Raw genomic sequence first — 27,782 nt, forward strand, 5'->3', positions numbered from 1 at the left:
GCGAGCAGGCTGGCTTAGCTGACTGCCGAATGCATCGATGTGAACGCCGAATGCATCGATGTGAACGCCTGATGCAATCCGCCACAACTAGGAACTGGGTGATCAGCTGGACACGCGTGAGCCACACCGGAGAGGAGACGATCTGAGGCCGGTAATAGAATGAAAGGGCGACTCTCCCTTCTATCTGATCAGATGTGACTTGTGTTTTATGTAGTGGCCAACAGTCTGTAGTGATGGAGGGAGGTGTGGGGCTGCCAAGTCCTATGCAAGTACCAGAAGGTTCTTCTATTCTGTGATAGGGCCTCCTGCTCTCCATGCTGCTTGTCTGAGGTATTGTGGATGGGATGTGGTGACAGCTGTGACACAGGCCACATTGCCTGGGTATTGGGTGCTGCTGGTGGGAGGCTGAGCATGGTACCTGGGACTACAGCTGGAAATAGATGCCCTGATCAGTCCCAGAAGAAAGTCCTGAACTGCAGTGCTGAGGACCAGCAGATACCACAATGTATATTTACCACCAGTGGTGATGACCATAGGTGTGTGTTATAATAATATTATTATTGTACAGGATTTATATAGCGCCAACAGTTTGCATAGCGCTTTACAACACAGGGCCAGACAGTACAGTTAAAATAAAAATCAATGCAGGAGGGATCAGAGGGTCCTGCTCGTTGGAGCTTATAGTCTAGAAGGGAGGGTCAAGTGGAACAAAAGGTAATAACCGTGGGGGATGACCAGATGGAGAAAATAAAACGAAAGTTGTTAAGTGTGGGTAGGATAGGCTTCTCTGAAGAGAAGGGTTTTCAGGGATCGTCTAAATTAAAGCTAATAGAGAATAAGGATGAGCTCCGGCGTGTTCGCAAAGAACACGTGCCGAGCCTGCCAGGAAGTCGGCACCCGCGCTGCGCTTATCACAGCCAGGCAGACATTTCCCGATTTCTGCAGCCGAGCATCGGACAATGTCTGCCTGGCTGTGATTAGCGCAGCGCGGGTGCCGACTTCCTGGCGGGCTCTGCACGTGTTCTATGCGAACACGCCGGAGCTCATCCTTAATAGAGAAGGAGATAGATGGACAGATAGGGGTAATGCATTCCATAGGATTGGAGAGGCTCTGGAAAAGTCCTGGAGGCGAGCATAGGACGAGGGAGCTAGAGAGCAGTAGATCTTGAAAAGAACGAAGAGAATGATTAGGTTGGTATTTTAAAACTAGGTCAGTGATGTAGCTGGGGGCAGAGTTGTGGATGGCTTTGTAAGTAGTTCTTAGTACTTTCAATTTAAATTTGTTGGGTGATCGGAAGCCAGTGGAGGGATTGACAGATATAATTGGTAAGGTGGATGAGTCTGGCAGCAGCATTCATGATGGATAGAAGGGGGGATAGACTATGTAGAGGTAAGCCAATGAGGAGGGAGTTGCAGTAGTCGAGGCGAGAGATGACCAGGGAGTGAATTAAAGGGGTTGTAAAGGTAAAAGTTTTTTTCACCTTAATGCATTCTAAAAACTTTTACTTACCTGACCCCTCGAAAGTTCCACGCTGTGAACGCGCTGGCATCTTGGCCGGCTTCCCGGCTCATTCATTGTTCCCGGCTCATTCATTGGTCGATTGAAGCAGCGCAGCTATTGGGGCATGCTGCTGTCAATCACAACCAATGAAGCAGTGCACTGGGGGGCGGGGCCGAGTGATACAGTCGGCGGCTATGGCCGTCGGCTGTATCACAGGAGCACGCCCGCAAGGACTCCACACCATGTGAGCTCTCTCGCATGAATGTGTGGAGTTCTTGCGGGGGGGGGGGGGGGGGGAGAGACAGCCGTCGAGGGACCCTAGAAGACGCGGATCGGGGCCTCACTGTGCAAAACGAGCTGCACAGTGGAGGTTAGTATAACATGTTTTGTTATTTTTTTTTTTAAATCATTTTTTTTTCTTTACAAACCCTTTAAGCTTAGCTTTGTTGTGTCATTGATTAGAAAGGGGCGTATTTTGGAGATGTTGAGGCAGCAAGATTCCGACAGTGATTGGATGTGGGGCTTAAAGGAGCGTTCAGAGTCTCAAAGTTATAGGCTTAAACTACTTTACATTTGTTCAGTGTTTTCACATGAAAAGATATAATAAAATATTTCCATCAATTTGAGGGGTGTACTCACTTTTGTGAGATACTGTGTGTGTATATAATATAATACATTTATATTGTATAAGGCATGATAAAATATGCAATATAATTTTAAGGCAGGTGTGTTCTCTTTATGTAACAAATTATACATTATTTTTAATGCTAATATGTTCTAACTTTGCCTTACAGTGCCTGTATTCCGGATTGTAAACTCCCTTCTTCTAATCTGATAACATGGGTGACTGTCTGACCCCTGAAGGGAAGGCACAGCTCATTACACGCAACCTGCAGGTATGTGGATTTTAAAAGGTCATATCAACCAAAATGAATATGCCAATTTTTAGAAGCTAGTGGCAGGCTAAATTAACTACTTTTCTCTTTGAACTTTGACTTTATAGTCCTCCTCCTCTCCTCTTATTTTCTTTAGTATAAATGAAAAAAATCAATAAATGAGTCCTCTTTGAAATCTCTGCCTCACATGGGTAGATGAGGGAATACAAATGGCAGAGATCATTGCGTTGAAGTCTCAGGCCCCGTACACACGACAGAGGAACTCGACGTGCTTGGCACGTCGAGTTCCTCGTCGAGTTTTGGGATGAAGCCGCCGAGGAGCTCGGCGGGCCGCCTTCTCCCATAGAACAACGAGAAAATAGAGAACATGTTCTCTATTTTCTCGTCGAGTTCCTCGGCGGCTCCATCGAGCCAAAACTGTACAGACGACAGAGTTTCTCGGCAGAATCCGGGTTTTGACCGAGTTTCTCGGTGAATTCTGCCGAGAAACTCTGTCGTGTGTACGAGGCCTCAGAGATAAAATAATCCAAAAGGCAGTTCAGTTTATAAAAAAAAAAAACTGAAGTACAACTTTTCATTTTGTATACCTTTTTATTGTTTTATGTGTTGTACTCTATTGTAGGTATTTCTGCAGGTATCATGCCTAATACACACAACCGTTTTTCTCGGCAGGAAAAAACCCGAAGTTTTTTCCGGCGGGATTCCTCTCAAGCCTGCCTTGCATACACACGTTCAGGCCAAATACCGCCCGTCCAAAGCGTGGTGATGTACACTACGTACGACGGGACTATAAAGGGGAAGTTCCATTTAAACGGCACCACACTTTGGGCTGCTTTTGCTGATCCTTGTGTTGGTAAAAGTTTGGTGAGAGACGATTCGCGCTTTTCAGTATGTTACAGCGTGACGAATGTGCTATCTCCATTACGAACGCCAGTTTTACCAGAACAAGCGTGCCCATCTCATACTTGATTCTGAGCATGCATGTTTTTTTTCCCCTCGGAAAAGCATACACACGACCGGTTTTCCTGATGGGGAAAAAGTCTGCCGGGAATCCCGACAGGGAAAAAAAAAAATGTTCTTTTTTTTTTTTCCCCCTCAGTTCTTCTGTCGGGAAAACTGCTAGGGAGCATACACACGGCCGGGATTCCTGGCCAAAAGCTCTCCTGGCAGTTTTCCTGCCGGGAAAACCGGTCGTGTGTACGAGGCATGAGTGTTTACTTAGAAGTACATTTTTATATTTGACTTGTTCCTTGGGGACAATGATCATGGGGTTGATGTCCAGCTGGAGAACAGACTACAATTAAAAAGCTCATAGGGTTTAAATGGCTCACTATACACCTTACAATAAGCGTACAATCTTTTTTACACTTTTTGTTTACCAATTATGTGTAATAAAGGATCTAGCTTAACTATCCAGTCGGGCAGGTTTGTACTATGTTTTTGGCAGATCTAAAAAAAGACTGTACAGATTGCAAAGTGTGTGGTGTGCTTAACTCTTCCACCAAAAGAAAACTTTTGACTTAAGATTTGCATAAACCTTAGTTTGTGAGAGCCGTTGCTGATCTCATTCAAAAATGACATTTTCTGGGCTGTCACAGTGACCTATTATCTTCAGTACTTTGAAGCCGTGATCTTCGTCACTTAAAATATTGAAGAACAATTGAGTGACAGGTACACATTTTCAGCATTTTTTTTTTTCATTTTTTTTTTTTTTATCTTCATGCATTCTATGCATGAAGATAAAAAGCATTCTGTGTGTAGCAGCCTCCCCAGTACCCCCTAATACTTACCTGAGCCCCATGTCTGTCCAGAGATGTCCACAATTTCCTCTACTGTCTGGGACTCTCCCTCCTGATTGGCTGAGATGCAGCAACTGCACCATTGGCTCCCATGGCTGTCAATCAGGAGAGGGGCGGCTCAGATGCCCCCCCCGAGCGAGCAAGCAAGCAGCACTCGACAGGAGGGGGGGCAGGAGCACCAAAGAGGGACCTGAAAAGAGGAGGATCCAGGCTGCCCTGTGTAAAACCACTTCCCATAGGAGGTAAGTATAACATGTTTGTTAATTTGTTTCCTAAAACTATACTTTACAATCCACTTTAACCACTTAAGGACCCCTTCACGCCCATATGCGTCGGCAGAATGGCACGGCTGGGCACAAGCACGTACCTGTACGTGTCTCTTTAAGGCCCAGCCGTGGGGTCGCGAGCGTGCCACCAGCGGGGCATTAGTGACCCGGTCCGAAGCTCCGTGACCGTGCCCGCGGACCCTATCGCCGCCGGTGTCCCGCGATCGGTAACCAGAGCTTAAGAGCTGTTCTTCATTGTGGCAATGTCAGTGATCGTCTGTTCCCTGATATAGGGAAAGACGATCACTGACGTCACACGTCCAGCCCCGCCCCCCTACAGTTAGAAACACAAATGAGGTCACACATAACCCCTTCAGCGCCCCCTAGTGGTTAACTCCTAAACTGCAATTGACATTTTCACAGTAATTAGTGCATTTTTATAGCACTTTTTGCTGTGAAAATGACAATGGTCCCAAAAATGTGTCAAAATTGTCCGATGTGTCCGTCATAATGTCGCAGTCACGAAAAAAATCGCTGATCGCCGCCATTAGTAGTAAAAAAAAAAAAAAATATTAATAAAAATGCCATAAAACTATCCCCTATTTTGTAAACGCTATACATTTTGCACAAACCAATCGATAAACGCTTATTGCGATTTTTTTATTTTATTTATTTTTTCAAAAATAGGTAGAAGAATACGTATCAGCCTAAACTGAAGAGAACATTTTTTTTTATATATTTTTTGGGGATATTTATTATAGCAAAATGTAAAAAATATTGCTTTTTTTTTCAAAATTGTTGCTCTATTTTTGTTTATAGCGCAAAAAATAAAAACCGCAGAGGTGATCAAATACCACCAAAAGAAAGCTCTATTTGTGGGGGGAAAAAAGGACGCCAATTTTTTTGGGGAACTACTTCACACGACCGCGCAATTGTCAGAGCGACGCAGTGCCGAATCGCAAAAAGGGGCATGGTCCTTAACCTGCATAATGGTCCGGGTCTTAAGTGGCTAAATGCTCATTTGCATTGTTTTTTGTGTTTGCAAACAAAACAAAAAAAAAAACATGTGTCTTGGAACTTGCTACAAAATTTGCCTGTGTGTGTGTTCCCCATCAGTCCCCTCCCTGCATGTCATAGTACTCTCCTTCTTGGAATGTCTATTTACTCACTGTGCTGGCCCAGCTCCTCCACACAGGTAAATGGCATGCCTACATTACATTAAATACACATATGATCTTATGGGAAGATTGTTGTTGTAGTGTGACAAATCGTCTGCCATATATTGTAATATGTAACTTTCTAGAGGTTAAAGATGTTTTTCTTACAGGAAGTCCTAGGAGAGGACAAACTAAAGGAGATCCTGAAGGAAAGAGAGGTGCGGGTGTACTGGGGCACAGCTACCACCGGAAAACCACATGTAGCTTATTTTGTACCTATGTCAAAAATTGCTGACTTTTTAAAGGCTGGCTGTGAGGTGAGTGGTAATTTTCTATAAAAAATGTCACATGATTGTATAATGCTGGCTGGCAAAAAAAAAAATCAGCTTTCAACCTTTTGAACACATACCAATATAGACGTGCTTCTTTTAATGTTGTCAGTGTGCTCATTTATAGCTTCCACATTGCCAATATATAGCAGTTAGTTTACTGGAAGCAAACTCTCTTAACCTTAAGGCCTCATTCACACCATGGTGCAGAGATGTCCGTTTTTCTGCACACATTCTGCAAGAGCTAAAAAAAAAAACAATTGTTCTATATATGCCCTGTTCATACCACAACACTGGTATCATGTGTAGATTTTTTTTTTCTGCACAAGAATCTTCAAGATGTATTCAGTTTTCTGCACAGGAAAAAGACTGACATGACATCAACATTGCTGTGAACAGGGCACATAACTGACTCGCATGAAAACTGATGTCAACGTGCGTAAAATCTCACTGAAACGCACATGAAAACTGATATAACCTTGTGTCTGCAAGTGAAATCTGTGCGTTCTTTCCTTCAGTTTTTATGCATGTAAACGAGCCCTTAATTAATTTGTCCTAAAATGTTGTTGACACTTGGTGTATAGTTAATAGGCACTCCCCATTGTGCGTTTTGGCATTTGTGTATAAATTGAGCACTTCCCCCCCCCCCTTTGTTACCAAAAAAAATTATCTTTTAAACTCTGTTTTATATAAGTTTTACAGAATCCTGTGATTTACAGTGTACATGTTCTTACTCACTTGATTTGTATGATTCTTAGGTGACAATTCTATTTGCTGACCTCCATGCATATCTCGATAACATGAAGGCTCCATGGGACCTCCTGGAACTGCGAACTCGTTATTATGAGCAGGTTATCAAAGCCATGCTACAGAGTATTGGAGTACCATTGGAAAAACTACGCTTTGTCAGAGGGACAGAGTACCAGCTCAGCAAGTATGTTTGCTACTAACCAGATTGATGTGAACTATTCTTTCAGGATATTCTAGATCATCTTAGTTGTGTTTTTTTTTTCTTTTTTTTTTTTTACCAAATGTATTAATTGATAAAAAATAAACTATTGACACTTTTTCTATTTCTGAAAGCATTCTTAATTTGCACACCTGATAAACTCATGATAGAGCTGGCAACTCCAAAAATCCTTGCGATTCCTTTATTAATTACATGACAGTAAAAAAACAGGAAGCCTTGATCACAGTACGTTAAATTAGAACATGTATAATGGAAAACTCCACCTCTCCATTAATCAACAAATCATTTGTGCAATTAAAAAAATCACTATCGCAGGTGTAACACTTAAAGAGGAGGTCCGCCTACCCCTGCAAAAATCAAAAGCCAGCAGCTACACATACTGCAGCTGCTGACTTTTATTAATAGGACAATTTCCTGTTCAGCTGATGTTTCAAATACAGAGTGTGTCCTCTATACAGCCTATACAGCATTTTAAAGTGCACAACTGGCATGCATTTCTATAGATAGCTTTTGGTAGTGCGTGCATGAATATATTTGAGCTTCAGTTCCAGCTGCCTAAAAAGTCTAAATGTTCCAATTGCTAAAGATTTACTGTATCAAGAAAGTATAAAATGCTACATGGTATTAAAAGGCATACTACATATTTGTTTACTTGGGCTCTGTTTTTTCTTGCAGGGAATACACACTGGATGTGTACAGACTCTCCTCAGTAGTCACGCAGCATGATGCTAAAAAAGCTGGAGCAGAAGTTGTGAAACAAGTGGAACATCCACTGCTTAGTGGTCTTCTGTATCCTGGATTGCAGGTGGGTTCAGCCAAAGTTAGATGGCTAGAGACACTAGAATGTATGCCAAAAGTTCTTCTGTTAGTAGTAGGTGTGTGTATGTATGTATGTATGTGTGTGTGTGTGTGTGTGTGTAATATATATATATATATATATATATATATATATATATATATATATATATATATATATATATATATATATATATATATATATATATATATATATATATATATATTTTTTTTTTTTTTCTTTAATAAAATTGTATTTTTTTTTTTTTTTTAACTTCTCCATCTCTGCAGGCCTTGGATGAAGAATATCTGAAAGTTGATGCACAGTTTGGGGGAGTAGATCAAAGGAAAATTTTCACATTTGCTGAAAAGGTGAGCTTATTTACCCTTGGAAAATATAAGGATGGTAAACCCCCCGCAGGCCTTTAATTGCAACTGGAGTGATTCAGTGTCAGTCAGAAAAGGTAGGAAATCCTAACGTTGTAACTGAATGGTCAGACAACTGATGGATAGTTTTAGATTTCTGGACAAGGGGGGTTTCTACTGTTAATTATTATACAGTAGCGTTGCAATACTTTGAGAAATGGTTTTGATTTACTAAAGGCAAATTGACCATTCAGTTGCTTGCTGCATGGGAATTATCCCCAGAGCTTAGTGTATGAGGTGAGGCTCTGTTGACGTCTATCATCCAATCATATACAAGCAAAAATTCTGCTTTTTCTCCTGGCCTCTCGTCTCAACCGCAAGGTGTCGAGGTTCGTGGCCAGGTCCAGAGATCCTTGAGCAGACGCGTTTAGCCCCGTGGGGTCAGTATCGGTTAATTTATGTTTTTCCCCCATTGAAATTGCTTCCTCGGCTGCTCTGCAGAGTGGAGGCAGAGGGGATCCCGATGATTCTCATCACTCCAGATTGGCCCTGATGTCCTTGGTACGCGGATCTCGTGCTCCTGGTGGCAGGTGTGCCCAGGCGGCTGCCAATGCGGGAGGACCTTCTGTCTCAAGGTCCCATACTCCATCCTGCTTTACAGTCGCTGGCTTTAACGGCATTGCTATTGAAAGCCAGGTACTAAGGGACAGAGGTCTTTCCAAATCGGTCAGAAGAGGGCACAGAAGTCTTCTTCCAGGAGGATCTACCATCGCACCTGGAAGGCCTACATCTTTGTGTGAAGAGATGGGGTGGCGTACTCGTGTCCAGGGTCTTGCAAGTCACCATACTTGATCATCCATAAGGCTAAGGTGGTGGTTCGTCCGTGACCTTCCCTTCTTCCAAAGGTGGTTTCGGATTTTCACCTGAATGAGGACATTGTTTTTCCATCCTTGTGTCCTCGGCTGGCGCATCGTAAGGAGGTTGCGCTCCATACTTTGGGCGTAGTATGCGCTTTGTGGGTGTACCTGTCCGCTGCGGCTCTGTTTCGGAGAACTGACGCACTTTTTGTGTCTGTCTGGTCCACAAAATGGCCTGGCGGTCTCATCAGCCACCATTTCTCGGTGGATAAGGCATGCCGTCATACAGGCCTATGCTCTTAAGGGGCAGGTGCCCCCCTTTCCGGTCACGGTACATTCGACCAGGGCAATTGGTGCTTCCTGGGCTTTCAGACATCAAGCGTCTGTCTCACAGGTGTGTCAGGCGGCGACTTGGTCTTCCGTTCACACTTTTTCCAAGTTTTATATGGTTGCTGCGAGTACATCTTCTGATGCTTCTTTCAGCCACAAGGTTTTGCAGGCGGCTGTTTAAAGTTGCAACTCCTCCGTTGAGGAACTCTGCTTGTTTGGGGTGAAGTTAAATTGGTTTTACTGATACTGTTCCCACCCCTCGTTTTTGACACTGCTTGGGGACGTCTCACTTGTCAAGATTTATGGAGCTGGGTCCGTCTATGGAAGATAATAGAAAATAAAAATGTTTGTACTCGCCGTAAAATCCTTTTCTTTGTCGTCCATGAATGGACACAGCACCCACCCCTCCTTTTTGGGTTTGTACTGCTTGTTACGAACGAGGCTGCATACTGCAGGGAGGAGGGCTATGTCCGGAGGGACCGCCCCCTGGCGGGGCTGTTCAACTCTGTTTAAAGTAACATGTATTTAATTATCTAACATGGTTTTGCCTAGTCCTATCCTGTGAAAAGGAACATAACCCACTTGTCAAGATTTAGGGGCTGTGTCTGTCCATGGAGTACAAAAAATCCTATTTTATTTATTTTTTTTCCTGCAAAAATGTGTCCATCGTTTTGTTTACCCCACACACACACAAAGGTTAACTTGGCTTTTTTATCCCATCTACCCACTGATCCATATACAGCTATGGTCCACATAGGCAACTTTAGAGGTTGTTTTATCACCCATTTAATAATGGAACAATGTGTGTAAATGTGACCTATTGGATGTATCTCCAAATAAACACTTGCAGTGATAGAAAATGTCCTTTATAAACTTGCAATATATAAATATCGTTCTTCACCCTAATTCACACGGTCGTTTTTCAGCATGAAAAAAAATGACATTTTTAAAAACGTCATTTAAAATCATTGTGTGTGGCAGGGCTGTGGAGTCGATAGATAAATGTTCCGACTCCTCAGTTTTATGTACTTCCGACTCCGACTCCCCGACTCCGACTCCTCTGTATTAATATGCAAATGTATTTTATACATTCCTTGAGGGAAAGAAACGCAACCTACCACAGGACTACTGGCTGGGAAGCCAACAGTCTACTGTATTGCACAGTTTAAGCAAAAGACAAACACAATGAAAACAATCAAGTGGCTGGATAGTAGCAGCAGGCATAAACATCAGGAACAGGATCTTTACCAGTTCAAAAATACAAACCACCTTATTTGGTTGTTTTAGAACAAAAACAAAGCTTATCTATAATGAACCAAAAACAAAATCTGTAAAACCTAGAAATGGTTTATATTAATCTTGAAATGTAGTTATAGGCTTAGCAAATGCAAATCAATTCAATGTAGAGTTCTAAGGAAGAGAATTGCCTCTGCCAGATCCTCTTTCATAGAGGCTCTTAAGTCAGACTTTATTATTTTTAGGGCTGAAAATAATCTTTGGACACTGACTTGGGTGGGTGGCATTGCAGTAACTATTCTGGCCACATCACTAACGATCTCTGGATAAACAAGGATGGCTTCTTCAACAGTAAGTTTTGATGAGCGATCATACTTTTCAACTTCTTTTAGTGCTTTATAAAACTCCTGTTGGAATTTTTTTATTTGGACACTTACTGGTTCTCTAACATGCGTTCCCTGTAAAAGCAGAACACAACACTATGGAAAGTATAAGTATTGCAGCTCCTAATTGTGCGTTGCGTGCCATATAGTGAAGCACATGAAAAGCATGCTTCTTCACGGTCACTTAACGTGTTCGTTTTGCGGTTACGTGAGGCACTGCATGCATTGGTCTTTATTCTTATGCCGCATACACACCATCACTTTATGTGATGAAAAAAAAACGACATTTTCTGTGAAGTAAAAAATGACGTTTTTGAAACTTCAATTTTCAAAGACGAAGTTGCCTACACACCATCGTTTTTCTCACAATGTTCTTGCAAAGCGAGGTTACGTTCACCACGTTTTTCCATTGAAACTCGCTTCATAAGTAGCTTCTGGGCATGCGCGGGTGAAAAAACGTCGTTTTAAACGACGTTTTTGCCACACACGGTCAATTTCTGTGAAGTAAAAGTTGACGTTTTGAAAAACGACACATAAAATTGAAGCATGCTTCAATTTTTTTTGGTCGTTTTTTAGAAGACATAAAACGACGTTTTCCCCCACACACGGTCAATTAAAGTGACGTTTTTAAAAACGTCATTTTTTTTTCATCACATAAAGTGATGGTGTGTACGCGGCATTACAGTAGAGAAGTCATTAATTATAACTTTTTGTGAATTGGGACATTTAAACTTGCTTTTTTTTTTTTTTTTATTCCAATCTAAATTTAGTAGGAGTCGGAGTCAGTGCATTGTTTGCCGACTCCGACTCCAGGTACCCAAAATTTCCCCCGACTTCGACTTCGACTCCACAGCCCTTTTGAACATGCTGCATTTTTTAATGTCGTTTTTTAAAATGTCGTTTTTCGGGTTGTAAAAAAATGATTGAGTGTGGGCTAAAACGACGTTTTAAACCCACGCATGCCCAGAAGCGAGTTATGGTAAAACTACCATTCATAATGGAGTAAGCACATTCATCACGCTGTAACAGACAAAGTGCAAATCGTCTTTTACTAACACAGAATCAGCTAAAAGCTGCCCAAAGGAGAATAGAACTTCCCCTTCAGAGTGCCGTCATACGTGTTGTACGTCACCGCGCTTTGTTTATCATTTTTCAAAAATGATGGTGTGTGGGCAACATCGTTTTTAATGATGAAGTTGGAAAAACGTCGTTTTTTGGACATGCTGAAAAATGACATTTTTTTTTTCATGCCAAAAAACGACCGTGTGTACGCGGCATAAGCTTTACATATTTCAAGGATTAATGCTTCTCCTCCCAGCTCTCCAATACCAGGAACTCTATATGCATTATCCTCCCTATAATCTGTGCACTGTTATGTAGATTTATGTGCCTGAATGACCCTAATGTCCTTACTTCCCAGTAATCTCCTTCAATTACATAGGATTTCAATTCTAGAACTTGGCTCAATTGCACTTTTTACCAGAAAGATTTTTGTGGGGTAAAGGATTACTGCTGAGATATTATGAAATAGAATATTGCAGTTTTTGGGAGGAAGATCTCCGTATATATATATATTTTTTTTTATAAAACACATTTAATATATAATTTAGTGTTTGTTGTATTTTATAGCCCAATTTACTTTTGCTTGGTAGATGATGTGTAAATCACTGCTATATTTAAAGCGGGGGTTCAACCCAAAAAAATTTAACATTACATTCAGCCGAGTTGTCCTAATGACTTTCGGCTGTTTTTTTTTATTTTATTTTATCCCAGTACATACCGTATTTTCACCGCCGCTTCCGGGTATGTCTTCTGCGGGACTGGGCGTTCCTAATTGATTGAAAGGCTTCCGACCATCGCATACAGCACATCACGAGTTGCCGAAAGGAGCCAGACTGCGAGTCGGCTCTATACGGCGCCTGCGCACCGACGTTCGGCTTCTTTCGGCAACTCGTGATGCGCAGTATGCGACGGTCGGAAGCCTGTCAATCAATTAGGAACGCCCAGTCCCGCAGAAGACACACCCGGAAGCGGCGGTGAAAATACGGTATTTACGGGGATAAAATAAAAAAAAAGGCGATTGTCATTAGGACAACTCGGCTGAATGTAATGTTAAAACATTTTTTTGGGGGTGAACCTCCGCTGTAAGCTAGGTCTTTGGTCCATCAATTATTTTATGGCTGCAGAGCCAGTATTTTAGAAAGATTTTGGCTGTTTTATTTGTGCAACCTTGAACACTTGAAATGTGTGGGTATCGGTTCACCTAGTGTTTCTCTGCATGCTTTCTTTTAGAAATTTCTTGTTGCAGTTCTGTGGCATTTTCCTTTTTTAACCACTTAAGCCCCGGACCAATATGCTGGCTAAAGACCCAAGGGGTTTTTACAGTTCGGGACTGCGTCGCTTTAACAGACAATTGCGCGGTCGTGCGACGTGGCTCCCAAACAAAATTGGCGTCCTTTTTTCCCCACAAATAGAGCTTTCTTTTGGTGGTATTTGATCACCTCGGCGGTTTTTATTTTTTGCGCTATAAACAAAAATAGAGCGACAATTTTGAAAAAAATGCAATATTTTTTGCTATAATAAATATCCCCCAAAAACATATATAACAATTTTTTTTTCCTCAGTTTAGGCCGATACGTATTCTTGTACCTATTTTTGGTAAAAAAAATCGCAATAAGCGTTTATCAATTGGTTTGCGCAAAATTTATAGCGTTTACAAAATAGGGGATAGTTTTATTGCATTTTTATTAATTATTATTTTTTTACTACTAATGGCGGCGATCAGCGATTTTTTTTTTTTTTTTTTTTTTTTTTTTTTTTTTTTTTTTTCGTGACTGCGACATTATGGCGGACACTTCGGACAATTTTGACACATTTTTGGGACCATTGTCATTTTCACAGCAAAAAATGCATTTAAATTGCATTCTTTATTTTGAAAATGACAGTTGCAGTTTGGGAGTTTACCACAGGTGGCGCTGTAGGATTTAGTGTACACTGTGTGTGTTTACAACTGTAGGGGGGTGTGGCTGTAGGAATGACGTCATCGATCGAGTCTCCCCTATAAAGGGGATCACTCGATCGATGCAGCGCCATAGTGAAGCACGGGGAAGCCGTGTTTACATACGGCTCTCCCCGTTCTTCAGCTCCGGGGAGCGATCGCGTTGGAGCGGCTATAAACAAATAGCCGCGCCGTCGTCCCGGATCGCTCCCCGAGGGAACCCGACCGCCGCGTGTAGCGGGGGGGGGGGTCCCGATCGGACCCCCGACCCACGTCTAGGCAGGGACGTACAGGTACGCCCATGTGCCTGTACGTGCCATTCTGCCGACGTATATGTACATGCGGCGGTCGGGAAGTGGTTAAGGGAAATTAAAATTTTTTTTTTTTTTTTTTTTTTTTTAGATAAACGTGAGAGTTCAAGTTGACATTAATTATATTCAATATGTGTTAATTTTTTTTAACCTTGTTCCGATGTGTAGTTTATTTCTGTATGAACATTGCAGAATATGTTTTCTCTTCATAGTGGCTAATTTCCAGAATGCTATATTGCCATTGGTGTCCCAGGTGCTGTTTTAATAGGCACCCAGCCTCAGCCGTTTCTGCAGGCTCCCATTGGCACTAGCACTATTCTGTAATAAAAAAAAAAACAATCTCCTCTCCATTTCAGTGCTGGAGTCTCTTTTTATCATTCACCTTTCTGGGAATATCTAATGCCTGTGTCCCTCACTCAGCTTGTCCCCTTCTTCGACCCCCTACATCACTACAGGGCTTTGCAATAACGAGTTGGAAATTGTAGACCTTTTTATAATGTGTGTGTGTGTGTGTGTGTGTTTGTTTTCTTATTTTTTCTTCTTTCTTCTTCCTCCTGTTATTTTTAAATGGTCCTGTTGACCATTGTCGCTGGGACTTAAAGTGAGGGAGAATGCAACATTTTCAGTTGTCCCCAGATGCGGAGTAGAGGGGAAATCTATGAATAGGCACTCTTGTTTTTGTGATCTCTGGCAAAAAGGGGAATTTGTTACTTTTTGTAGAGCTTTCCTTTGTTTCCCAAATGGTAAGTGAAAGACAACTCCCCAACTAGATACAGCATAAAATATACCGGCAGAGGTTTCAGTCCTTACCTACCCTATATATAACTAAACAAAAGTTTTTCATATACATACATTTTACTATTCAAATGTGATAGATGACCTAAACATTAGTCCAGAACATTTCATATGACTTGTCAGGTTCAAAAGTGGTTTTGCTGATCTGATCGCTATTCTTTCCTTCTCTTTTCTATGCAGTGCCTGCCTGCTCTTGGTTACACTAAGCGTATTCATCTTATGAACCCTATGGTTCCAGGACTCACAGGAAGCAAGATGAGTTCTTCTGAGGAGGTAATGTAAATATGGGATGCAGGGAAATTAAAAAGTATATAATTTTTCATGATCGTGTTGGCAGTGGATATGGTAATTGTCAGATACAGCGGGTAAAATAAGTATTGAACACGTCACCATTTTATTAGGTAAATATATTTCTAAAGGTACTATTGACGACATGACATTTTCACCACATGTCCATAACAACCCATGCAATCCATACATGCAAAGAAACCAAAACGCCAGTTGAAATCGATCGGTAATTGGAAAGCAATCCTGCCCCTTGTCAGTGCAAATTAATATTTGCTAGTTTAATCTCAACTGATGGCCTATAAAAAGGTGTCTCGTTACCAAGGTGTCACACAAGAAACATCTCATGATTGGTAAAAGCGCAGTGTTCTCTCAAGACCTTCACAACCTTATTGTTGCAAAACAATGCCACTGGTTACAGAAGGATTCCTAAATTTCTGAATGTTCCGGTGAGCACTGTTGGGGCCATAATCTAGAAGTGGAAAGAACATAATTTCACCATAAACCGGCCACGACCAGATGCTTCTCACAAGTTGTGGAGAGCTTCAGAAAGACTTGGAATTAGCAGGTATAATTGTTTCAAAGAAAACCTTAAGTAATGCACTCAAGCGCCATGGAATGTATGTGCGCTCACCATACAACACTCGATTGCTTAAGAAAAAGCATGTTGAAGCTTGTTTAAAGTTTGCTGTAGAACATTTAGACACACCTCTGAAATACTGGGAGAATATAGTTTGGTCAGATGAGACCAAAATGTAATTCTTTTGATGTCCTAATACACACCATGTTTGGAGGTCAAATGGCACTGCACATCACCCCAAAAACACCATACCAACAGTAAAGTTTGGAGGTGGGATATCATAGCGTGGGGCTGCTTTTCAGCATATGGTACTGGCAAACTTCATATCATTTGAAGGAAGGATGATTAGAAAAATGTACCAAGTCATTCTTGATAAAAATCTGTTGCCATCTACCAGGATAAGGATGAAATGAGGGTGGACATTTCAGCAAGACAATGATCCCAAACACAAAAGAAACTCAATTTAAAGAAAGCAAATAAAGCTGCTAGAATGGCCCAGCTAATCGCCTTACTTAAATCCAATAGAAAGTCTATGGAAAGAACTAGATATCATAGAAGAGACACACGGCCTGTGTGGAAGAATGGGCCAAAATCACACCCAAACAATGCATGTGACTAATTTCTCCACACAGGAGGTAAGCAAGAAGCACTCCCATGTCCTGCTGCTGTGTCTGTTGACTCGGCTCCGCCCCCCCGGCACCCACGTCATTGGATTTGATTGACAGCAGCAGGAGCCAATGGCTGTGCTGCTATCAATCTATCCAATCGGGACACAAGACACCAGTTGGAGCTAGTGTGCTCCTTCCCGTTGTGGGAATTACGGGGTTCGGGTAAGTATAAGGTGGTGCTGGGGCGGCTGCTGCACTAAAGAAGGTTTTTCACCTAAATTTTGTAAATCATTTTATGTCTTGTTTTGCAAATACTCATATGTAGAGAAAAAAAAATTGTACTTTTATTTATTGGGGTTTTTGTACACAGTTTTGTCTCATTTTGAGTATTTGCACAATAAGACATATAATTTACAAAATGATATATTATGTTGTAGAACACTGAACCTGCGCTAATCTAGACTCATTCAACCATCACTGACTAACCTCAATATTGATAAAGCTGTGGTTCAGTTAGTTTAGTTGTGACATATACATCTGTGATGCTGTTAAAACGTTTTTGCACTTTTCACCTCAAGGAGGAGGTAAACCCTGATGGGTGTTACTTCCTCTGTTTCCCTGCAAAGGTAAAGCATAATGGACTACTATGCATTGCATAGTAGCCCATTATCTGACACTTACTTGCAGAAGAAGCCCGCAATGTTCCCGTATTCCTCGTTAGCCCGCAATGTTCCCGTATTCCTCGGCCATCCCCCCCCCCCTCTTCCTTCCGGGGTCACGAACTCCGGCTCTGTGACTGGCCGGAGTCGCGTGACGTCACTCCCGGATATGCATGCGGGAGCCACTTTTAACGGCATGACCCGAGATAGAAACGGCACATCGCACCCTTTTCTAAATCTGGTGCATGCGCAGAAGAAATCACTGTACGGCGATTTGCAAATATCTCCTAGACCGTGCAGGTCTGGGGGATATTTCAAGCACCTACAGGTAAGCCTTTATCTAGGCTTACCTGTAGGTTAAAGTGGTTGTAAAGGGCTTACAACTTCTTTAATGCATGGAATGCATTAAGGTGAAAAAGGCTGAGGGGTTTACAACCCCTTTACTATTTTTAACTAGTGTTTCTTGGTTGTTCTTGTATTTAGTAATTTTATGTTAGCATTTTAGATGTGTGCCATTCATAAAATGGCTCCCTGTAATAAGCAAATATGTCGTTGTTTTAAGTAATGTCTGAAATAATTTGGGTTGTACATTCAGAAGGAATGAGACTAAATTTGAGCCATCTATGGCCAGCTTTAGTAATTTTCCAGGGTTTTCTCCCATTCCTTATCTATTTTTATATTCCCAATATAAGAATGTGGGACAATCTTCACAAATACCTTTTTTGTGTTTACTTGAAGGGGTTGTAAAGGTACAATTATTTTTTTTCCTAAATAGCTTCCTTTACCTTAGTGCAGTCCTCCTTCACTTGCCTCATCCTTCCATTTTGCTTTTAAATGTCCTCATTTCTCTGAGAAATCCTCACTTCCTGTTCTTCTGTCTGTAACCCCACACAGTAATGCGAGGCTTTCTCCCTGGTGTGGAGTGTCGTGCTCGCCCCCTCCCTTGGACTACAGGAGAGTCAGGACGCCCACTAACACACAGCTCCTTTCTCTGGCTGCAACATAGAGAGCGTCCTGACTCTCCTGTAGTCCAGGGTAGAGGTCGAGCACGACACTCCACGCCAGGGAGAAAGACTCGCATTACTGTGTGGAGTTACAGACAGAAGAACAGGAAGTGAGGATTTCTCAGAAGAAATAAGGACATTTAAAAGCAAAATTGAAGAATGAGGTAAGTGAAGGAGGACTGCGCTAAGGTAAAGGAAGCTATTTAGGAAAAAAAAAATACCTTTACAAACCCTTTAATGTGCAATAAGATCTAGCTTTACATATTCATTTGTGATCATTATGATCTAGTGTTTTATAAAAGCTGATCTTTTAGTTTGTAGCTTTCATGTGGCATAGCTTATTGGTATTTCTATAATGTTTATAATCCACTTTTTCTATGTTTAATACTATGCTCACTGTGCATAATCATCCGAAATTGCTTTTATAATGATTCAGGAATCAAAAATAGACCTTCTGGACTCCCCATCAGATGTGAAAAAGAAGCTAAAAAAAGCTTTCTGTGAACCAGGAAATATAGAGAGTAATGGAGTATTAAGCTTTGTCAGACATGTCCTCTTTCCTCTGAAGTCAGGTGAGAGCACATGTTAGAAATTTGCAAGAATTCCTTAGTTTACCTGTTGTTGTTGTTTTTGTTTTTCTCACCTTGCTTTCTTCTGGTTTTCAGAGTTTGTCGTTCTTCGGGATGAGAAGTATGGCGGGAACAAAACATACATAGACTATGAGACTTTGGAAAAAGACTTTGCTGCGCAGGTTAGAAATCAATGAGCTGTCTTGCATTTGAATAGCATCTTCTGGTAGATTTTTATTTTTTAATTTTTTATTCTTTATCTTGCTTTATGCTTTACATCTGGAAACCTGGTGTGCACTTGTCAGTTTCTTTAAACATTATCCCAGTGTCAGAATGGGTGCATTTACATCAGTATTAATACCATAAACAATATAACCTATTTGATTATTATTATTTTTTTTTTTTTTTTACTCCATGATTACATAATGAGTTTGGAAATTGTAGAGAAATGCCTAAATAAACTAAACCTATTCATATTTAGTTAACTAAAATGTACTGGCGATTTTAGTCGACTAAATACCACTAAAACTATTGCAGATTACTAAAATGCAACTAAAACAGCATTTTAGTCAAAAGATTATGACTAAAACTAAATTTAAATTTGACGCCAAAATTAACACTGCTGCAACCACAGGTTACAGGAAAGAAAAACGGTCAGAGTTGATGGGGGAATTTCTCCCACTGAGCCATTGGGCTATCCCGGAGGAAGCTGTCCTCACTTTGAGAACACAGTGATTATTGCTATGGGCTATAACGGCTGCTAGCAATAATTGCATTTTGTAAAATCTGAGAGGCTGGTTGTACCCAAGTTGATTGATCAATTTGGGTACATTTAGCCTGCCCATATATGGTTCAAATCTCGTCTGGTTCCTGCATAACCGACCACGATTCGCACCTTGTATGGCCGGCTTTAGGCTTCATGTACACATGACGTTTGAAAACCTTTTCTGGATGCTGGAATGCGACAGCTAGTAACTGAGGTTTAAAAACGTCTGTGTATACATGCCACGTTTATGCGCGTTTGTGTTTTTAGAAGTGTTTTTGACAGATACGTTTTTACAGATTAGCAGACCCTCCCAATGCAGGAAAAAATTAGTCACTCTCTCGTTCTGGAAAGTCTGTTTTTTTACCATTGATAATGGTCAGAAATGCCTCCCATTAAAAACGCCTATAAACGCGAGTTACCGCGTTTACACACTGTTGCAAGCATTTGGCGTTTCAAATGCCCCTGAAGTACTGTCCTGGACGCAAATTTTTGCTTTAAAAAAATGCTTCTAACCAACTGCTTTTAGGCCCCATGCACACGAGACGCTGGTAAACTCGAGTTCAGAGGCATTTGGGCATTTTTTTCAACTGCCCCTGAACACATTTAATGTTATCCTATGTGTCCATTCACACATTCACCTTTTTTTGCCTTTTAAAGCAGTTGGGTTTAGGCTCGTTTTTTCAGACGCAAAATTTTGGGTTCAGACGCAAACATTTTTGCGTTTCAAAGCTTTGGGAGGGTCTACAATGTCTTTGTTATGCACGCTGATAGCCGCAAACGCCTTCAAACGCCACTATACGCGGCAAAACGCCGCAAAATTCGTGGCAAAAACGGGTGTTTTAAACGCCGGTTTTTGCCTTTGAAAACTTGAGTTTACATGTGTTTGCATTTGCTTCTCGTGTGCATGGGGCCTTAAACTTCTATGAACGCCTCAGTGTACATGTACCCATAAGACAACATTGAGGAAAGTTCAGGGGCTACTGAAAAAAAATGCACAAATGCATTTAACGGCTGCAATGTACATGAGGCCTTAGACGTGAAATGATGGTCAGATGTGCCTTCCTATTCTTTCCTATGGCAGGATCATCAAATGATTAATGTTTATTAAAACCTTAAAGTTCCAATATCAGACTGTAAGGCTGGCAAGCAGGTGAACTAACGTTTGGGTTGTAAAAATTAACTTGTTCCTTCAAGTTAATTTTATATCATTCAGGTTACCTGCATTACGCTGACTTAAACCCATTACCAGGTTTGCATTGGCATGGTTAGAAATTTTAACTGTGGTTTAGGTTCAAATTTTACTGTACAATGGTTGTAGAGGACTGGGAAACCTTTACCAACACCAAAGTCTAAAATGCTTGAATCGCATTATATTAAATGAATGTACTTCTTCCAGGAAGTGCATCCTGGAGATCTTAAGGCATCTGTGGAGAAAGCTTTGAATAAATTGTTGGCTCCCATTAGAGAGAAATTCAACAGCCCTGAAATGAAGAAACTTAGCAACGATGCCTATCCTGACCCCACAAAACAAAGTAAGTGTTGTCTCGACCCTGTTGTATTTTTCTGTGAAAAAAATGACCACATGATAAAAGATAACAGCCTCAACAATAAACCTTCTAAGACCTGACACCTATGATGTTTCTAAATCTAGGATTTTGTTCTTCAGCCTTCCTAGAATCAATAGCGCTTGCACTCTATTCAGATTAACTGTGATCATATAGCCTTGTGCATATCCTGGGTGTGAAAGCAACTTCCAGAGAGTAGTCTATGCTGTGTATGTGTCCGAATGCAGGCATGACTTGTCAGTATTCTCTGTAGTAGTTTCTACCCTCGCCTTGTTTCCAAAGTATGCCAAAAGTGGCTTCTAATACAGATTGGCTTGAGCCCTCGTAGCATGCATGCAAATAATCGCACATTAGTGAAGATTAAAAGTGGTCTATATAAACATAACTTAAAATACAAATGTTCTTGGCTGCTAGAAGAGTGCCTTTTGCATTTTAATCGTTTTTAAAACTATAACTTATAGCTTTGTTTATAACTTGCTTTTAATTTTCAGAGTCTGTCACTAAAACCGCCAACAAGAGTGCTGAGCCAGAGGATCTTATTCCATCTCTTCTTGATTTACGAGTTGGTAAAATCCTGAGTGTAAGCACGGTAAGTCAATTTTGGAGTATATAATATATTTTTTTCATAGTTGGCAAAAGTAATAGAAAAGCAATACATTATATAATATGCTGTGACTTTTGTAGCAAGTTAACACAAACAGGCTTATTGTATTGAGTAGTTCTTATCCGGCACAACTAACCGGGTTGAACCTGAGTGTACCCAGATGTGGGAATTTGTTTCTATACGTGTGTTTTTTTAATTTATTTTTTCAATTTGTGATAAACTTTTGTAAAAAAAAATGTATGTAACTTTGTGTGCGCCCTCTCTGTACCAGTAAAGTGCAATTGTTTTGCTTCCACTTCTGTGTTATTTAAAGCGGTTGTAAACCCGCATAACATTTTTTATTTTTTTTACACCTGCAAGGAAAAAGCCATAATGAGCTAGTATGCACCGCATATTAGCTCATTATGGAAATACTTACCTCGGAACGAGGTAGGGAACTTACCTGGTCCACGCCGAGTCGAGCGTGTCTTCCGGGTATCGCCGCTCCAGCGCTGTGATTGACTGGAGCGGCGATGACGTCACTCCCGCGCATGTGCGCGGGAGATTTCCTTTCCGACATGGGTCGGCGGGGCCGGCCCATTCAGCCGAAGGACCCCCCCTGCGCATGCGCCGCTGCAATTAGCGGCGCTTTGCAAGGGGAATATCTCCTAAACCGTTCAGGTTTAGGAGATATTCTTTATACCTACAGGTAAGCCTTATTATAGGCTTACCTGTAGGCAAAAGTGAAAAAAGTGGGTTTACAAACACTTTAAGGATATGGTACAGGACCAACAGCAATATTTTGTTGTAATAATCTTGGACAAGAAAGCATATTAAGATATATATGCACTTCAAAAGGTTTAGCCATTTATCCTGTAACCTTAAAGGCCAAGTTCACTTTTTGGACCATGTTGCACTCTTATTTAGGGTGGAACATGCCCTAGCACCTGCACCTGCAGCACCAGATTCCAAAATTCATGCATGCCAGCAGACAGGGTTTTTTCTCTCCGCACCCACTGCCACATTTCAAAAATAGCAGTTGTTCATAGCTCCACCCGCACAGCCACATCGATCATTTTTTTACAGGAATCTGGGAATGAACGAACTACAAATCTCTTCTCCCACCGTGTCAGATGGCTTATAACAGGCATGTCCAAAGTCCCGACCGTGGGCCAATCACGGCCCGCGAGCCGGTTTCGAATGGCCCGCCTGGTTCTCAGGTGTGCCGCGGTATCAGGGGAGATGAAGGCTGTCAGATGAGCCCGATCTCCCGAGCCCCTGCCAAACTATACTTTTTTTTTTTTAAAAGGGCTTTATAGCCAGGACTGCTGCTCCTCTGAAAAGCAATCAATGCACAGATCGCTTTTCAGAGGCATTTGACAGGCAGTAAAGCCTATACCGCAGCAGTGCACACAGTTGCGGGGTAGTTGCAGTACAGCACCATTCAGCCTGGGTATACCTCCAGCTGCAGCCACAGCATGTGTACACCCCCAGCTGCTGCCTCTGCAGCTAATGGGGAAGAAGTTGGGGGTGGTAAAAAAACGCTCAACTATGTGGTTTTACTGTCCCTCCAACCTGACATGGGAACAAGCCCTTGGTTCACATCTGTGTGACTGTGTGCTGCATGTAGGGCAGCCCATTCATTTCAATGGGCTTCCCTACCCACAAAAATGCAGGGAAAGAAGTTTTTTTTTTTTTATTGCACTGCACCGCACCAAAAGCACCCCACGTTTTCCAATGTGTGGGGGTACCATTAAGAATTAACGGTACCCCTAAAGAGCAGAACATTCGTCTGTGTGTCGGGAACAAGCGCAACAAAGGCAAGAGAATTCTTGTTGGGCAGTGTATTAGTGATCGAACAAACACAATTTTAATGGTTCAAAGAATGTCAGGCAAAATGGTTGGCCCTCACGCATGTTCACTTCATCAAATCTGGCCCTCTTTGAAAAAAGTTTGGACACCCCTGGCTTATAAGTCCTCAACCTGCTAGGCTGCTGAAAAGCACCTCATAGTTCACCAACACTACCTACTACTTTCTAACTGAAAGCCTGTAGAGAGGTACAGGCAATAAAGCTGTGGGCAGTGTCTGCAGGAGCTTGACAGGCTCTTGTGGAAAAAACAAAGGCTTTTTTTTTTTTTTTTCCCACAAAAACATTTAATATTTGCATTTAATATTTTTTGAAAAAAATGAACTTGGCCTTTAAAATGTTACTTCTACATCAGATTATTATACCTGATTGACATGCCAGTCCAAAGAATAACCAATATGTGGGCAATAATCAATTCTGCAGACCAAAGACATGCGATATTCTAGGTTTTATTAGTAGTTGTACATTCTGCAAAATGTAGCAGAATGTACAACCTTTTAAAGTATAAAATAGAATCTGAAATCCTTATGTAGGTTTAGGATATTTTTTTTTACAAAATTATAGAAGAGTACTTGTAGTGCAAGTTTTGTGCATTTATTCTGTTAGACTTTTTTTAAATATTTAACTGCAAGCTGTTTTTCTCTGGCAGCATCCAGACGCAGACACATTGTATGTTGAGTCAGTAGATGTGGGTGAGGAAAATCCACGTACTGTGGTTAGTGGATTGGTGAAATATGTGCCCTCTGAAGAAATGCAGGGACGTTCTGTTATTCTACTATGCAACTTAAAGCCTCAGAAGATGCGAGGAGTAGAATCTCAAGGCATGCTGCTTTGTGCATCAATGTAAGTAAGGCTAATATAAAAAATTGTCTTCTTTATCATTTTATTAAAGCGGCATTCCACCCAAAAATGGAACTTCCGCTGTCCGGATTCAGTGTCACATTTGGCACATTTCGGGGGGGAGCAGATACCTTTCTAATCCAGGTATTTTCTCCCACTTCTGGTGAAAGTTTGCCGCAGCATCCGTGACGATCTACGCCATGTCCAGCCCCTCCTCCGTCCCCCTCGCTGTCTTTTAGGAGACACAGGTCCCAGAAGACAGCAGGGATCACTCCAGAACGCGCAGCACGACTTGGGCATTCACAGTAGGGAACCAGGCTGTGAAGTCACAAGGCTTCACTTCCTGATTCCATTACTGTAGATGCCAGCACCTACACCCAGAGCCAAGGGACAGGTCGGCTTTAGGTAAGGACATCGCAGGCGCCCTGGACAGGTAAGTGTCCTTGTTTTAAAAGTCAGCAGCTGCAGTATTTGTAAATGCTTTTACTTATGCCCTGTACACACGATCGTTTCATCCGATGAAAACAGTCTGATGGATTTTTTCATCAGATATCCGATGAAGCTGCCTTTCATCAGTCTTGCCTACACACCATCAGTTAAAAAACCGATCGTGTCAGAACGCGGTGACGTAAAACACAACAACGTGCTGAGAAAAATGAAGTTCAATGCTTCCAAGCATGTGTTCATTTGATTCTGAGCATGCGTGGGTTTTTAACCGATGGACGTGCCCACAGAAGATTGTTTTTTTTCTATCGTTTTTTTCTAACCATCAGATAATTTTAAAACAAGTTCCTATTTTTTTTCACCGATGGATAACAAACCGATGGGTCCCACACACGATCGGTTCGTCTGATGAAAACGGTCTGATGGACCGTTTTCATCAGACGAACCGATCGTGTGTACGCGGCTTTAGAGTAGGAGTACACAAAAACCCTGTCTGATTTTTATTATTTTTTTTGTCCCTGTAGCAGATTTTCCCACCACTTTGTTTCAGAAAATAGTAGTACATACATTTAATATGACCTCTTAACCACTTAACCCCCGGACCATATTGCTGGTCAAAGACCAGAGCACTTTTTGTGATTTGGCACTGCGTCGCTTTAACAGACAATTGCGCGGTCGTGAGACTTGGCTCCCAAACAAAATTGGTGTCCTTTTTTCCCCCCACAAATAGAGCTTTCTTTTGGTGGTATACCTCTGCGGTTTTTATTTTTTGCGTTATAAACAAAAATAGAGCGACAATTTTGAAAAAAATTCAATATTTTTTACTTTTTGTTATAATAAATATCCCCCAAAACATATATACAATTTTTTTTTTCCTCAGTTTAGGTCGATACGTATTCTTCTACCTATTTTTGGTAAAAAAAAACGCAATAAGCGTTTATCGAATGGTTTGCGCAAAATGTATAGCGTTTACAAAATAGGGGATAGTTTTATATATATTTTTTTTTTTTTTTACTACTAATGGCGGCGATCAGCGATTTTTTTTTTTTTTTTTTTTTTTTTTTCGTGACTGCGACATTATGGCGGACACTTCGGACAATTTTGACACATTTTTGGGACCATTGTCATTTTCACAGCAAAAAATGCATTTAAATTGCATTGTTTATTGTGAAAAATGACAGTTGCAGTTTGGGAGTTAACCACAGGGGGCGCTGTAGGAGTTAGCATTCACCTAGTGTGTTTACAACTGTAGGGGGGGTGTGGCTGTAGGTCTGACGTCATCGATCGAGTCTCCCTATAAAAGTGATCACTCGATCGATGCAGCCGCCACAGTGAAGCACGGGGAAGCCGTGTTTACATACGGCTCTCCCCGTTCTTCAGCTCCGGGGAGCGATCGCGAGGAGGCGGCTACAAACGAATAGCCGTGCCCTCGTCCCGGATCGCTCCTGAAGCCACGGGAACCGCTGCATGTACGGGGGGGGGGGGGGACAACCGATCGGACCCACGTCTAGGCAGGGACGTACAGGTACGCCAATGTGCCTGTCCGTGCCATTCTGCCGACGTAAATGTACATGCGGCGGTCCGGAAGTGGTTAAAGACAGTTTGTGATGCTCATTTTTGTATACCCCCCCCCCCCCCCCCCATGTTGTAATTGTAAGAACTATCACTGTTAATATAAGACAGCTAATGTTTACAATGGTTGTATCTGTCTCAGCGATGGGGACAATAGACGGGTAGAACCTCTGGACCCACCTGCAGAATGTGTTCCTGGTGAGCGAGTCTATGTTGAGGGATATGAAAATGGAAGTCCAGAAGCAGAGCTTAAGCCGAAGAAGAAAGTGTTTGAAAAGTTGCAGGTATTCATTTATTCTCTTTATTGCCATGCCCCATCCCTTTTATCTGTTTCTCTCTCACATTATTTTCTCATCTTTTCTTTTTCCAGGCCGAATTTAGGATCTCTGAGAATTTGCATGCTCAGTGGAAAGAAAAGAATTTCCTAACTAAACAAGGGCCGGTAACCTGTAAAACACTACGAGGGGGCAGCATTAGCTGATTGCATGGAACATTTTCTCTCTTGTACACAATAGATATTATCTTTTAACTAATTCAGTGCCAGGGGGCTCACACCCCTATATAGATAGATAACAGTTAAATGTCTTATTTATATCAGTAGGTGCATGTGACTGGGACAGCATCTGCAATCACCATTCCCAATACCTTGTCATCAGAAGAATGTATATTGTCATAATAAAAACTTTATCAAATAGTTTGAGTTTTTTGTTTGTGCATTCACAGAAAATAACAGATTTTTCATACAGATTTTAAATCCAAAACTTATGACATACAGTATTGTGCAGAAGTCTTGGGCATGTGTGAAAAAATGCTACAAATTAAAGTGATTGTAAAGTCTTGTTTCTTTTTTTCAATAAAAATAACAAACATGTTATACTTACCTGCTCTATGCAGTGGATTTGCACAGAGCAGCCCAGATCCTCCTCTTCTCGGGTCCCTCTCAGCCAATCAGGAGGGAGAGTCTTTGACGGTTAAAACACTTGTGGACATTGCTAGACATATGGGGCTCAGGTAAGTATTCGGGGGGCTGCTGCACACAGAAAGCTTTTTATCTTAGTCACTTGCCAACCGCCTTCCGCATATATACTGCGGCAAGGCGGCTCGGTTGCGCACACCTGTGCATGAGATGCAGTGGGTGCCCACTCGCCACGGGAGCTTGCCTGTGGGGCCTGCGATCATGACACAGAGGCAGAACGGGGATCTGCCTATGTATAATTTGTTATAGTCCACACTTAGGTGTAGGCTGGGCTGCTGCCTCCATTGAGGGGACCCCCAACTACAGCTCCCGTGTAAAAAGAATGTTATAAATATAGGGTTAAATAAAAGTGATCCTCCACACAGAGTCACTCTTCCCGGGTGAGTGTGCAACAAATGGGTGATACTCACTTCTGTCACCTGAAGGGTGATCCTCCAAATAGGTCTCTTCTCCCAGGTGGAAGGTGAGGGATTT

The 27,782-nt window shown here is 41.6% G+C and overlaps 1 protein-coding gene across 2 annotated transcripts; it reads left to right on the forward strand.

Annotated features, from left to right (window-relative positions):
* On the forward strand, window positions 1-27,026 carry YARS1 (tyrosyl-tRNA synthetase 1). Of its 2 annotated transcripts, none has more exons than XM_040337021.1 (14): window positions 1-147; window positions 2,296-2,397; window positions 5,790-5,936; window positions 6,707-6,882; window positions 7,594-7,723; window positions 8,005-8,085; window positions 15,170-15,262; window positions 18,562-18,697; window positions 18,791-18,876; window positions 20,857-20,992; window positions 21,517-21,614; window positions 24,126-24,319; window positions 26,475-26,616; window positions 26,703-27,026. In XM_040337021.1, exons 2-14 carry the CDS (start codon window positions 2,341-2,343, stop codon window positions 26,811-26,813), a joined length of 1,587 nt encoding a protein of 528 aa, XP_040192955.1. In that variant the 5' UTR covers window positions 1-147; window positions 2,296-2,340; the 3' UTR covers window positions 26,814-27,026. The 2 variants fall into 2 exon arrangements, with proteins under 2 accessions (XP_040192955.1, XP_040192954.1); XM_040337020.1 differs by having other exon boundaries at window positions 2-151.
* Window positions 27,027-27,782: the final 756 nt, after the last annotated feature.

Source organism: Rana temporaria, chromosome 2 (genome assembly GCF_905171775.1).
Source record: "Rana temporaria chromosome 2, aRanTem1.1, whole genome shotgun sequence".
Taxonomy (NCBI): Eukaryota; Metazoa; Chordata; class Amphibia; order Anura; family Ranidae; genus Rana; species Rana temporaria.

Bases quoted from the DNA above. Each gene is read 5' to 3' on its own strand.
- YARS1 (XM_040337021.1), top strand. From the start codon at position 2,341: ATGGGTGACTGTCTGACCCCTGAAGGGAAGGCACAGCTCATTACACGC. The intron at 2,398-5,789 runs GTATGTGGATTT...TTTTTCTTACAG, and splicing joins TCATTACACGCAACCTGCAG to GAAGTCCTAGGAGAGGACAA. The intron at 20,993-21,516 runs GTAAGTGTTGTC...TTTAATTTTCAG, and splicing joins TCCTGACCCCACAAAACAAA to AGTCTGTCACTAAAACCGCC.